The following is a 14,968-nucleotide window of genomic DNA, read 5'->3' on the forward strand; positions in this document are numbered from 1 at the left end:
GTTCAGAGGAGACTGTGTGAATCAGGCCTTCATGGTCGAATTGCTGCAAAGAAACCACTACTAAAGGACACCAATATGAAGAAGAGACTTGCTTGGGCCAAGAAACACGAGCAATGGACATTAGACTGGTGGAAATTTGTCCTTTGGTTTGATGAGTCCAAATTGGAGATTTTTGGTTCCAACCGCCGTGTCTTTGTGAGATGCGTTGTGGGTGAACGGATGATCTCCGCATGTGTGATTCCCACCGTGAAGCATGGAGGAGGTGGTGTTATGGTGTTGGGGTGCTTGGCTGGTGACAATGTCTCTGATTTATTTAGAATTCAAGGCACACTTAACCACCATGGCTACACATAGTGGGACTATCATTTGTTTTTCAACAGGACAATGACCCAGAACACACCTCCTGGCTGTGTAAGGGCTATTTGACCAAGAAGGAGAGTGATGGAGTGCTGCATCAGATGACCTGGCCTCCACAATCCCCCGACCTCAACCAAATTCATCTCCAGACTGAACCAGGTTGTCCTCTAGGATCCTGTTCTTCATCTCCAGACTGAACCAGGTTGTCCTCTAGGATCCTGTTCTTCATCTCCAGACTGAACCAGGTTGTCCTCTAGGATCCTGTGCTTCATCTCCAGACTGAACCAGGTTGTCCTCTAGGATCTTGGGCTTCGCTCCATTCTGTTTCTGTTTGAATCCTGACAAACTCAAGGGGTGTGACTTTCTGAAGGCTGTACATGTGTACGAAATAGAATGCCTTAAATACTAAAGTGAGCACACGCACACACACAGACGCACGCACGCAGACGCACACACACGCACACACACAGACGCACGCACGCAGACGCACACACACGCACACAAACAGACGCACGCACGCAGACGCACACACATACAGACGCACACACACAAGCACACACACGCACACACATACAGACGCACACACACAAGCACGCACACGCACACACATACAGACGCACACACACACACACGCACGCACGCACGCAGACCCTGATGTCTGTCCATTGGTCTGTCCAGCCTTGTCCTGTCTGTCTGTCTGTCTGTTCTGTGAACTAGGTCCTGTTGGCTGTCCATTGGGTCGGTCCATCCTGGTCCTGTCTGTCTGTCTGTTCTGTGAACTAGGTCCTGTTGGCTGTCCATTGGGTCGGTCCATCCTCTTCCTGTCTGTCTGTCTGTCTGTTCTGTGAACTAGGTCCTGTTGGCTGTCCATTGGGTCGGTCCATCCTGGTCCTGTCTGTCTGTCTGTCCAGTGAACTAGGTCCTGTTGGCTGTCCATTGGGTCGGTCCATCCTCGTCCTGTCTGTCTGTCTGTCTGTCCTTGAACTAGGTCCTGTTGGCTGTCCATTGGGTCGGTCCATCCTCGTCCTGTCTGTCTGTCCTTGAACTAGGTCCTGTTGGCTGTCCATTGGGTCGGTCCATCCTGGTCCTGCCTGTCTGTCTGTCTGTCTGTCTGTCTGTCCAGTGAACTAGGTCCTGTTGGCTGTCCATTGGGTCGGTCCATCCTCGTCCTGTCTGTCTGTCTGTCTGTCCTTGAACTAGGTCCTGTTGGCTGTCCATTGGGTCGGTCCATCCTCGTCCTGTCTGTCTGTCCAGTGAACTAGGTCCTGTTGGCTGTCCATTGGGTCGGTCCATCCTGGTCCTGTCTGTCTGTCTGTCTGTCTGTCTGTCTGTCTGTCTGTCTGTCTGTCTGTCTGTCTGTCTGTCTGTCTGTCTGTCCAGTGAACTAGGTCCTGTTGGCTGTCCATTGGGTCGGTCCATCCTCGTCCTGTCTGTCTGTCTGTCTGTCCTTGAACTAGGTCCTGTTGGCTGTCCATTGGGTCGGTCCATCCTCGTCCTGTCTGTCTGTCCTTGAACTAGGTCCTGTTGGCTGTCCATTGGGTCGGTCCATCCTCTTCCTGTCTGTCTGTCCTTGAACTAGGTCCTGTTGGCTGTCCATTGGGTCGGTCCATCCTCTTCCTGTCTGTCTGTCCTTGAACTAGGTCCTGTTGGCTATCCATTGGGTCGGTCCATCCTCGTCCTGTCTGTCTGTCTGTCTGTCCTGTGAACTAGGTCCTGTTGGCTGTCCATTGGGTCGGTCCATCCTCGTCCTGTCTGTCTGTCTGTGTCTGTCTGTCTGTCCTGTGAACTAGGTCCTGTTGGCTGTCCATTGGGTCAGTCCATCCTCGTCCTGTCTGTCTGTCTGTCTGTCCAGTGAACTAGGTCCTGTTGGCTGTCCATTGGGTCAGTCCTTCCTCGTCCTGTCTGTCTGTCTGTCTGTCCTGTGAACTAGGTCCTGTTGGCTGTCCATTGGGTCGGTCCATCCTCGTCCTGTCTGTCTGTCTGTGTCTGTCTGTCTGTCCTGTGAACTAGGTCCTGTTGGCTGTCCATTGGGTCGGCCCATCCTCGTCCTGTCTGTCTGTCTGTGTCTGTCTGTCTGTCCTGTGAACTAGGTCCTGTTGGCTGTCCATTGGGTCAGTCCATCCTCGTCCTGTCTGTCTGTCTGTGTCTGTCTGTCTGTCCAGTGAACTAGGTCCTGTTGGCTGTCCATTGGGTCAGTCCATCCTCGTCCTGTCTGTCTGTCCTGTGAACTAGGTCCTGTTTGGCTGTCCATTGGGTCAGTCCATCCTCGTCCTGTCTGTCTGTCCAGTGAACTAGGTCCTGTATGGCTGTCCATTGGGTCGGTCCATCCTCGTCCTGTCTGTCTGTCCCCTAGTGTGGAACCACATCCCGTTCCTCCCTCTAAGTGTGGACTGTGGCTCATCTGACGCGCACACACACGTGCACACACACACACACACACGCGCACACACACACACACACACACACACACACACACACACACACACACACACACACACACACACACACACACACACACACACACACACACACACACACACACACACACACACACACACACACACACACACACACACACACACACACACACACTACACACACACACACACACACACACACACACACATACATACAAACACACACACACACACACACAAAGAGGTTACACATCTGTGTCAACAGATAGATAGAGGGTTTGATATAGAGAGAAATTGAGTCGAGCAATAGAGAGAGAAAGAGACAGAGAGAGAGAAAGAAAGAGAGAGACAGTGAGAAGAGGAGAGACAGAGAGAGAGAAAGAGAGGAGAAGGAGTAAGAGGGACAGGGAGGAGAGGGAGGAGAGGAACACACTGCAGTTAACAGGCTTTTCCCTGATGCGAGACAACCAAGACGAGAGAGAGGTAGGAGAGGAGGAGGAGAGGATCAGGGAGAGGAGGAAGAGAGATAAACCTCCACTCTTCACCACAGAGAAAGATCCTGCAGCTACACCAGCCATTGTGTGTCGGAGAAACAGGAGAGGAGAGGAGGAGAGGAGGGAGAAGAGACGTGCGAGTTGGCTTCTCTTCTTGGCTAAACGCTGAACGCTCAAAGAAAGAAAGGAATCTTCCCTCGCACTCGTTCGCTAGTCCCCCTCTCACAATGGAGTATCTAACCAAATCAACACACTTGTCAGCCAGATGTGTAGAAGCGATTTCCACCCACACAGAAAGGGCTGCAAAGCCTTGTCAGTGTGTGTGTGTGTGTGTGCGTGTGTGTGTGTGTGTGTGTCAGTGTGTGTGTTTAAAGCCAGGAGAGAGGCTCTGATAGCTCTGTCAAGGGGTTTACAGTTGGAGAAGAGAGGGAAGACTTGAGTATTATAGACTACATAACAGGTGTCATTAAGAGTGTATTATAGACTACATAACAGGTGTCATTAAGAGTGTATTATAGACTACATAACAGATGTCATTAAGAGTGTATTATAGACTACATAACAGGTGTCATTAAGAGTGTATTATAGACTACATAACAGATGTCATTAAGAGTGTATTATAGACTACATAACAGACAGGTGTCATTAAGAGTGTATTATAGACTACATAAAAGATGTCATTAAGAGTGTATTATAGACTACATAACAGACAGGTGTCAATAAGAGTGTATTATAGACTACATATCAGGTGTCATTAAGAGTGTATTATAGACTACATATCAGGTGTCATTAAGAGTGTATTATAGACTACATAACAGGTGTCATTAAGAATGTATTATAGACTACATAACAGATGTCAATAAGAGTGTATTATAGACTACATATCAGACAGATGTCATTAAGAGTGTATTATAGACTACAAAACAGGTGTCATTAAGAGTGTATTATAGACTACATATCAGATGTCATTAAGAGTGTATTATAGACTACATATCAGACAGATGTCATTAAGAGTGTATTATAGACTACATAACAGATGTCATTAAGAGTGTATTATAGACTACATAACAGATGTCATTAAGAGTGTATTATAGACTACATAACAGATGTCATTTAGAGTGTATTATAGACTACATATCAGACAGGTGTCATTAAGAGTGTGTTATAGACTACATAACAGACATGTGTCATTAAGAGTGTGGTATAGACTACATAACAGATGTCATTAAGAGTGTATTATAGACTACATATCAGACAGATGTCATTAAGAGTGTATTATAGACTACATATCAGACAGATGTCATTAAGAGTGTATTATAGACTACATAACAGATGTCATTAAGAGTGTATTATAGACTACATAACAGGTGTCATTAAGAATGTATTATAGACTACATAACAGGTGTCATTAAGAGTGTATTATAGACTACATAACAGACAGGTGTCATTAAGAGTGTATTATAGACTACATAAAATATGTCATTAAGAGTGTATTATAGACTACATAACAGACAGGTGTCAATAAGAGTGTATTATAGACTACATAACAGGTGTCATTAAGAGTGTATTATAGACTACATAACAGGTGTCATTAAGAGTGTATTATAGACTACATAACAGGTGTCATTAAGAGTGTATTATAGACTACATAACAGGTGTCATTAAGAGTGTATTATAGACTACCTAACAGGTGTCATTAAGAGTGTATTATAGACTACATAACAGATGTCATTAAGAGTGTATTATAGACTACATAACAGATGTCATTAAGAGTGTATTATAGACTACATATCAGACAGGTGTCATTAAGAGTGTATTATAGACTACATATCAGACAGGTGTCATTAAGAGTGGATTATAGACTACATAACAGATGTCATTAAGAATGTATTATAGACTACATAACAGATGTCATTAAGAGTGTATTATAGACTACATAACAGATGTCATTAAGAGTGTATTATAGACTACATATCAGACAGATGTCATTAAGAGTGTATTATAGACTACATATCAGACAGGTGTCATTAAGAGTGTATTATAGACTACATAACAGATGTCATTAAGAGTGTATTATAGACTACATAACAGATGTCATTAAGAGTGTATTATAGACTACATATCAGACAGATGTCATTAAGAGTGTATTATAGACTACATATCAGACAGGTGTCATTAAGAGTGTATTATAGACTACATAACAGATGTCATTAAGAGTGTATTATAGACTACATAACAGACAGGTGTCATTCAGGTCAACCATAAGGTTAGGTATATAACAGATGTCATTCAGGTCAACCATAAGGTTAGGTATATAACATATGTCATTCAGGTCAACCATAAGGTTAGGTATATAACAGACAGATGTCATTCAGGTCAACCATAAGGTTAGGTATATAACAGATGTCATTCAGGTCAACCATAAGGTTAGGTATATAACAGATGTCATTCAGGTCAACCATAAGGTTAGCTATATAACAGACATATGTCATTCAGGTGAACCATAAGGTTAGGTACATAACAGACAGATGTCATTACGGTCAACCATAAGGTTAGGTATATAACAGATGTCATTCAGGTGAACCATAAGGTTAGGTACATAACAGACAGATGTCATTACGGTCAACCATAAGGTTAGGTATATAACAGATGTCATTCAGGTCAACCATAAGGTTAGGTACATAAGACAAATGTGTATCCGGACTAATTCAACAATCAGTTCTCCATTGTATGCATAGAGAATGGGTCATTTTAGTCAAATTGATACAATTTATGCACTAAAAGGTCATTTGAACAGTATCTCCTAGCAGAACTTTACCTGCTGTGGGTCTTTGTGGCATACGAATGCAGGTGATTGACTGAGAATGATTTCTACCTGCAGTGACATTATGCTGAAAGATTCATGATGATATATATTTGCCCAGCATTTAGTGGTAGAGGGAAAGAACAGAGCTATGGATGAATAGCAACTACAACCAATGAAACAACCTGGGGTGTATTCATTAGTTGTACACCGTGGCAAACCGTTTTGCACCTGCTCATCTCTCCACCCATTCGGGGGCCCACTGCGCCCAGCTTGTTGCGCATACTAAAAAAGCTAAACTTTGGCTATATTGTTGATTAAGATTACAGGGAAACTGACAAGATCAGGACCACTTCACACAAATTCAACAATCAAGTCTCCATTGTATGGGTAGAATGGGTTCATTTTGTCAAATTGCTACAATTTATGCAATAACAGAATTTGAGCGTTTTTCCCTTTTAACCATGTCAACGTTCCAAGCTGAACTTTGCCTGCTGTGATCTTTGTGGCAGGTGATTGACAGAATTCTACCCGCAGTGACATTATCCCAGAAATAACAGATTGATTCATGATGCTATTTGTCCACCATTTAGTGGCAGAGGAATTGTTCTTGTAGCTATGCTAGCTCTACTAACGTGCGACACTGTAAATCAGCGAGCCTCTACATCATGAAATGTAGCTTAAAACATTGTTGGACAGTAGTTTTTAGCCTACCAAGGGCCACGTGACTTGACTTAGGACTCCAGTATACAGGACTCAGACTTGGACTGGAACACTAGGGACTTGGACTGGAACACTAGAGACTTGGACTGGAACACTAGGGACTTGGACTGGAACACTAGGGACTTGGACTGGAACACTAGGGACTTGGACTGAAACACTAGAGACTTGCCCTGGAACACTAGGGACTTGGATTGGAACACTAGAGACTGGACTGGAACACTAGGGACTTGGACTGGAACACTAGAGACTTGGACTGGAACACTAGAGACTTGGACTGGAACACTAGGGACGTGGACTGGAACACTAGAGACACTAGGACATGAACTGGAACACTAGAGACACTAGGACATGAACTGGAACACTAGAGACTGTAGGACATGGACTGGAACACTAGGGACTTGGACTGGAACATTAGAGACTTGGGCTGGAACGCTAGGGACACTGGGACTCTAGGACATGAACTGGAACACTAGAGACTCTAGGACATGAACTGGAACACTAGGGACTTGGACTGGAACACTAGAGACTTGGGCTGGAACACTAGGGACTTGGACTGGAACACTAGAGACTTGGACTGGAACACTAGAGACCTGGACTGGAACACTAGAGACTCTAGGACATGGACTGGAACACTAGGGACTTGGACTGGAACACTAGAGACTTGGACTGGAACACTAGAGACATGAACTGGAACACTAGAGACTCTAGGACATGGACTGGAACACTAGGGACTTGGACTGGAACACTAGAGACTTGGGCTGGAACACTAGGGACTTGGACTGGAACACTAGAGACACTAGGACATTGAACTGGAATACTAGAGACTCTAGGACATGGACTGGAACACTAGAGACACTAGGACATGGACTGGAACACTAGAGACTCTAGGGACTTGGACTGGAACACTAGGGACTTGGACTGGAACACTAGGGACTTGGACTGGAACACTAGGGACTTGGACTGGAACACTAGAGACACTAGGACATGGACTGGAACACTAGAGACTTGGGACTCTAGGACATGGACTGGAACACTAGGGACTCTAGGACATGGACTGGAACACTAGGGACTTGGGACTCTAGGACATGGACTGGAACACTAAGGACTTGGGACTCTAGGACATGGACCGGAACACTAGGGACTTGGGACTCTAGGACATGGACTGGAACACTAGGGACTTGGGACTCTAGGACATGGACTGGAACACTAGAGACTTGGGACTTTAGAGACTTGACTACATCACTGCATATCAATATTTAATGTGTTTCTACGATTGTCATCATGTTTACATGTGTGTGCTCATGAAAGTGTGTGTTTGTGTGTTTGTGTATGTTGGTGTGTGTGTTTATGTATGTTGGTGTGTGTGTGTGTATGTTGGTGTGTGTGTGTGTGTTTATGTATGTTGGTGTGTGTTTATGTATGTTGGTGTGTGTGTTTATGTATGTTGGTGTGTGTGTGTTTATGTATGTTGGTGTGTGTTTATGTATGTTGGTGTGTGTGTTTATGTATGTTGGTGTGTGTTTATGTACGTTGGTGTGTGTTTATGTATGTTGGTGTGTGTGTTTATGTATGTTGGTGTGTGTGTGTGTGTGTTTATGTATGTTGGTGTGTGTGTGTGTTTATGTATGTTGGTGTGTGTGTTCATGTATGTTGGTGTGTGTGTTTATGTATGTTGGTGTGTGTGTTTATGTATGTTGGTGTGTGTGTTCATGTATGTTGGTGTGTGTGTTCATGTATGCTGGTGTGTGTGTTTATGTATGTTGGTGTGTGTGTGTTTATGTATGTTGGTGTGTGTGTGTGTGTGTGTATGTTGGTGTGTGTGTTTATGTATGTTGGTGTGTGTTCATGTATGTTGGTGTGTGTGTTTATCTGTCCTTGGAAGGTGTAGGCCTGTCTGACAGTGTGAGACGTGTGCGAGCCAGACCAGGGGTATTGTGGTGTGTTGGGGTGTAAAGGAACTAGTTCATTAGAACCAGAGTCTGGTCTGTCTGGACACCAGTTGTGTTCATTAGAACCAGAGTCTGGTCTGTCTGGACACTGGTTCTGTTCATTAGAACCAGAGTCTGGTCTGTCTGGCCACCGGTTCTGTTCATTAGAACCAGAGTCTGGTCTGTCTGGACACCAGTTCTGTTCATTGGAACCAGAGTCTGATCTGTCTGTAGACCAGTTGTGTTCATTAGAACCAGAGTCTGGTCTGTCTGGACACCAGTTCTGTTCATTGGAACCAGAGTCTGATCTGTCTGGACACCGGTTCTGTTCAATGAAACCAGAGCCTGGTCTGTCTGGAGACCAGTTCTGTTCATTAGAACCAGAGTCTGGTCTGTCTGGACACCAGTTGTGTTCATTAGAACCAGAGTCTGGTCTGTCTGGACACTGGTTCTGTTCATTGGAACCAGAGTCTGGTCTGTCTGGCCACCGGTTCTGTTCAATGAAACCAGAATCTGGTCTGTCTGGACACCAGGATTGTTTATTAGAACCAGAGTCTGGTCTGTCTGGACACCGGTTCTGTTCATTAGAACCAGAGTCTGGTCTGTCTTCATTGTGTATTAATGACCTGGGCTCCAAGCTCCGTTAACATACAGAAGAGTGTGATCTCCAGGACACACACATTGATCGGACCATTTTGTTTCTTACCTCTGTTAATATGCTCTGTCTGCTTGTGGCTATTTATGTGTGTGATCCACAATAACCCTGACACACACACACATCGATCGGGACACTGCTCTGTTAATATGCTCCGTCTGCATGATCTCCAACAACCCTGACACACACACACACACACACACACACACACACACACACACACGGGCCCATTGAGGCGGTGGTGCGTTGAAGACAAGCCTGGGTGGAAGGACAGTCTCCCCCAAGAGAAAGAAAGAAAGAGGGAGGAAAGAGTGAGAGGCAGTGGGAGACAGAGGGATGGAGAGAGAAGAGAGAGGAGGAGAAAGAGAGGGATGAAGAGAGAGAAAGAGAGAGGAGAGAGGAGAGGAGAAAGAGAGGGATGAAGAGAGAGAGACCAACACAATCCCATCTAATTGGCAACATTTGAAACAACAACATCAGTAAAGTGCTTCTCCTTTAATTCATTTCCCTCTCCTCTCCTCTCCTCTCCTCTCCTCTCCTCTCCTCTCCTCTCCTCTCCTCTCCTCTCCTCTCCTCTCTCCTCTCCTCTCCTCTCCTCTCCTCTCCTCTCCTCTCCTCTCTCCCTCCCTCCCCCTCTCCTCTCCTCCATCCTCCTCTCCTCCATCCTCCTTCCTCCATCCCCTCTCCTCTGCTCCATTCCCCTCCCTCCCCTCCCTCCCTCCCTCCCTCCCTCCCTCCCCCCCCTCCCTCCCTCCCTCCTCCCTCCCTCCTCCCTCCCTCCCTCCCTCCCTCCCTCCCTCCCTCCCTCCCTCCCTCCCTCCCTCCCTCCCTCCCCCTCTCCTCTCCTCCATCCTCCTCTCCATCCCCCTCTCCTCTGCTCCATTCCCCTCTCCTCTCCTCCATCCCCCTCCCCTCTCCTCTCCCCCGTCTCCTCTCCTCCATCCCCCTCTCCTCTCCTCTCCCCCATCTCCTCTCCTCCATCCCCCTCTCCTCTCCTTCCTCCCTCCACCTCTCCTCTCCTCCATCCTCCTCTCCTCCATCCTCCTTCCTCCATCCCCCTCTCCTCTGCTCCATTCCCCTCTCCTCTGCTCCATTCCCCTCTCCTCTCCTCCATCCCCTCCCCCCTGTCTCCTCTCCTCCATCCCCCTCTCCTCTCCTCCATCCCCCTCTCCTCTCCTCCATCCCCCTCTCCTCTCCTCCATCCCCCTCTCCTCCATCCCACTCTCCTCCCTCCCCCTCTCCTCCATCCCCCTCTCCTCTCCTCCCTCTCTCCGTCTCCCTCACTGTCCAAGGGTAGGATGCGCTCCAGGTGAAACAGGGAAATCATCGAGGACATAATTAGAGGGCTTAAGAGGAGGGCGGGAGTGTGTGTGTGTATGGAGCATGCATACATTCTCAATCTCACACACACACTAAAACACACAGCCTCAGGTTTTGACCTCCTTGTGTGGAGTTAAATACCTTGATGGCCTCATTTGCTTGTCTATGAGCACAAACAAACACACACACACACACCTTGCGGTGTGTTTTAAGAGGTGGTGAAGGACTGTTGACTTGCTTGCTCATTTGAATGTTTCTTACACAGCCCTGGGCCCTGGAAACCTCTGTGGTGTGGGTTAACATTTCTCTCCCTGTGTGTGTGTGCGTGTTTCTGTGTGTGTGTGTGTGTGTGTGTGTGTGTGTGTGTGTGTAATCAACAGCCCAGACTGATCCCCTCTGGTATGTGCTGAGTGTGTGTCAAAGGGCAAGGCAGCCTGGAGTTGAGAAAACTGGCCCTTCAACATCTTTCCTCCCCCTCAGGAACCTTCCTCCCCCCCAGGAACCACCAAAACACACTTTAAACACATTCTGGAATAACTCGGTTTAGACCCATAATTATACCAACATTTGATGGGGTTTTCAGCACCAAAACACACCTTAAAACACATTCTGCAGTTTTCAGCACCAAAACACACCTCAAAACACATTCTGGAGTTTTCAGCACCAAAACACACCTTAAAACACATTCTGGAGTTTCCAGCACCAAAACACACCTTAAAACACATTCTGGAGTTTCCAGCACCAAAACACAACTGAAAACACATTCTGGAGTTTTCAGCACCAAAACACACCTTAAAACACCTTCTGGAGTTTTCAGCACCAAAACACAACTTAAAACACATTCTAGAGTTTTCAGCACCAAAACACAACTTAAAACACATTCTAGAGTTTTCAGCACCAAAACACACCTTAAAACACATTCTGGAGTTTCCAGCACCAAAACACACCTTAAAACACATTCTGGAGTTTTCAGCACCAAAACACAACTTTAAACACATTCTGGAGTTTTCAGCACCAAAACACACCTTAAAACACATTCTGGAGTTTTCAGCACCAAAACACACCTTAAAACACCTTCTGGAGTTTTCAGCACCAAAACACAACTTAAAACACATTCTGGAGTTTTCAGCACCAAAACACACCTTAAAACACATTCTGGAGTTTTCAGCACCAAAACACACCTTAAAACACATTCTGGAGTTTTCAGCACCAAAACACAACTGAAAACACATTCTGGAGTTTTCAGCACCAAAACACACATTGAAACACATTCTGGAGTTTTCAGCACCAAAACACACCTTAAAACACATTCTAGAGTTTTCAGCACCAAAACACACCTTAAAACACATTCTGGAGTTTTCAGCACCAAAACACAACTTAAAACACATTTTGGAGTATCCAGCACCAAAACACAACTGAAAACACATTCTGGAGTTTTCAGCACCAAAACACACTTTAAACACATTCTGGAGTTTTCAGCACCAAAACACACCTTAAAACACATTCTGGAGTTTTCAGCACCAACACACAACTTAAAACACATTTTGGAGTTTTCCAGCACCAAAACACACCTTAAAACACATTCTGGAGTTTTCAGCACCAAAACACAACTTAAAACACATTCTAGAGTTTTCAGCACCAAAACACACCTTAAAACACATTCTGGAGTTTTCAGCACCAAAACACAACTGAAAACACATTCTGGAGTTTTAAGCACCAAAACACACTTTAAACACATTCTGGAGTTTTCAGCACCAAAACACACCTTAAAACACATTCTGGAGTTTTCAGCACCAAAACACAACTTAAAACACATTTTGGAGTTTTCCAGCACCAAAACACAACTGAAAACACATTCTGGAGTTTTCAGCACCAAAACACACTTTAAACACATTTGGAGTTTTCAGCACCAAAACACACCTTAAAACACATTCTGGAGTTTTCAGCACCAAAACACACCTTAAAACACATTCTAGAGTTTTCAGCACCAAAACACACCTTAAAACACATTCTGGAGTTTTCAGCACCAAAACACAACTGAAAACACATTCTGGAGTTTTAAGCACCAAAACACACTTTAAACACATTCTGGAGTTTTCAGCACCAAAACACACCTTAAAACACATTCTGGAGTTTTTTCAGCACCAAAACACAACTTAAAACACATTTTGGAGTTTTCCAGCACCCAAAACACAACTGAAAACACATTCTGGAGTTTTCAGCACCAAAACACACTTTAAACACATTTTGGAGTTTTCAGCACCAAAACACACCTTAAAACACATTCTGGAGTTTTCAGCACCAAAACACACCTTAAAACACCTTCTGGAGGTTTCAGCACCAAACACAACTTAAAACACATTCTGGAGAATGTGAAGCACCAGGGAGACTGTAATACAGACTTTAAAGTGACATTTCAGCTATTCTTAGGATGATGATGATGATGATGATGATGTTACATTAACATAATCAGTGATAAAAACAAATAAAATACATTATTCAATTCTTCAGGTTGGACAAATGAATCAACAATGATTTGGGGGAGTTTTAAGCACCAAACCCCATTTTAAAATGTAAAACATTGTTAAGCCCCTTTTTAACACCAGGGCCAGTGAGCTCAGCTTCAATGTGAGTTGAAATCCCATAGTACAACAGTAAAGGGATGTTTAGGCCACAGAAAAATATATCGTCATTACATTTGGTTTCTTTAATTTCATACAGATTCCTCATCCGTCATTTACCTACCTGATGTGACCTACAACAGACAGTGTTACCAACAGTATTCTACTCCATTACATCCTTCATTTACCGACGTGAAGTGGTGTCTACAGTGGTGTCTCCATTATAAAAGACAAGTGGTGTCTACAGTGGTGTCTCCATTATAAAAGACAAGTGGTGTCTACAGTGGTGTCTCCATTATAAAAGACAAGTGGTGTCTACAGTGGGTGTCTCCATTATAAATGACAAGTGGTGTCTCCATTATAAAAGACAAGAGGTGTCTCCATTATAAAAGACAAGTGGTGTCTCCATTATAAAAGACAAGTGGTGTCTACAGTGGTGTCTCCATTATAAAAGACAAGTGGTGTCTAACAGTGGTGTCTCCATTATAAAAGACAAGTGGTGTCTACAGTGGTGTCTCCATTATAAAAGACAAGTGGTGTCTCCATGATAAAAGACAAGTGGTGTCTCCATTATAAAAGACTAGTGGTGTCTCCATTATAAAAGACTAGTGGTGTCTACAGTGGTGTCTCCATTATAAAAGACTAGAGGTGTCTACAGTGGTGTCTCCATTATAAAAGACTAGAGGTGTCTACAGTGGTGTCTACAGTGGTGTCTCCATTATAAAAGACAAGTGGTGTCTACAGTGGTGTCTCCATTATAAAGACAAGTGGTGTCTACAGTGGTGTCTCCATTATAAAAGACTAGTGGTGTCTCCATTATAAAAGACTAGTGGTGTCTACAGTGGTGTCTCCATTATAAAAGACTAGAGGTGTCTACAGTGGTGTCTCCATTATAAAATACTAGAGGTGTCTACAGTGGTGTCTACAGTGGTGTCTCCATTATAAAAGACTAGAGGTGTCTACAGTGGTGTCTACAGTGGTGTCTCCATTATAAAAGACAAGTGGTGTCTACAGTGGTGTCTACAGTGGTGTCTCCATTATAAAAGACTAGTGGTGTCTACAGTGGTGTCTCCATTATAAAAGACTAGAGGTGTCTACAGTGGTGTCTACATTATAAAAGACTAGAGGTGTCTACAGTGGTGTCTACAGTGGTGTCTCCATTATAAAGACTAGAGTGTCTACAGTGGTGTCTACATGGTGTCTCCATTATAAAAGACAAGTGGTGTCTACAGTGGTGTCTACATGTGGGTGTCTCCATTATACAGACTAGTGGTGTCTACAGTGGTGTCTACAGTGGTGTCTCCATTACATTTGGTTCCTTCTCCTCCTTTTCTTTCATTTATTGGATCCAGATTTGATACATGTCCTTACCGTGGTTTCCCAACGTGGTCGTTAACTCCTTCTTCAGCATGGATTCATTAGCCTTCCTCCGGGCCACTTCTGCCAGAACACCTCTCCCTTATCACACGCCACAGTAATGGAGATCCTTTGAAGGTAAACAGGAAATAAAACCACATTTAATTTATTTTTATCTAAAATGAATCTAGGCTCCAATGACAATGAGAGAGGGAGGGGGGGGAGGGAGGGAGTGGGAGGAGAGAGGGAGGGGAGGAGAGAGGGAGGGGAGGAGAGAGGGAAGGAGGAGACAGG

The 14,968-nt window shown here is 44.7% G+C and overlaps 1 protein-coding gene across 1 annotated transcript in view; it reads right to left on the reverse strand.

Annotated features, from left to right (window-relative positions):
- The window catches only part of LOC109887477 (WD repeat-containing and planar cell polarity effector protein fritz homolog), a 48,360-nt gene that overhangs the window by 3,593 nt on the left and 29,799 nt on the right, over nt 1-14,968 (reverse strand). The window contains exon 5 of the mRNA XM_031818604.1: nt 14,690-14,804. Within this exon, the coding sequence (XP_031674464.1) occupies nt 14,781-14,804 (24 nt within the window). The 3' untranslated portion in view covers nt 14,690-14,780. The remainder of the gene's footprint in view (nt 1-14,689; nt 14,805-14,968) is intronic.

The sequence above is a fragment of the Oncorhynchus kisutch genome, unplaced genomic scaffold, assembly GCF_002021735.2.
Source record: "Oncorhynchus kisutch isolate 150728-3 unplaced genomic scaffold, Okis_V2 scaffold1508, whole genome shotgun sequence".
Lineage (NCBI taxonomy): Eukaryota > Metazoa > Chordata > Actinopteri > Salmoniformes > Salmonidae > Oncorhynchus > Oncorhynchus kisutch.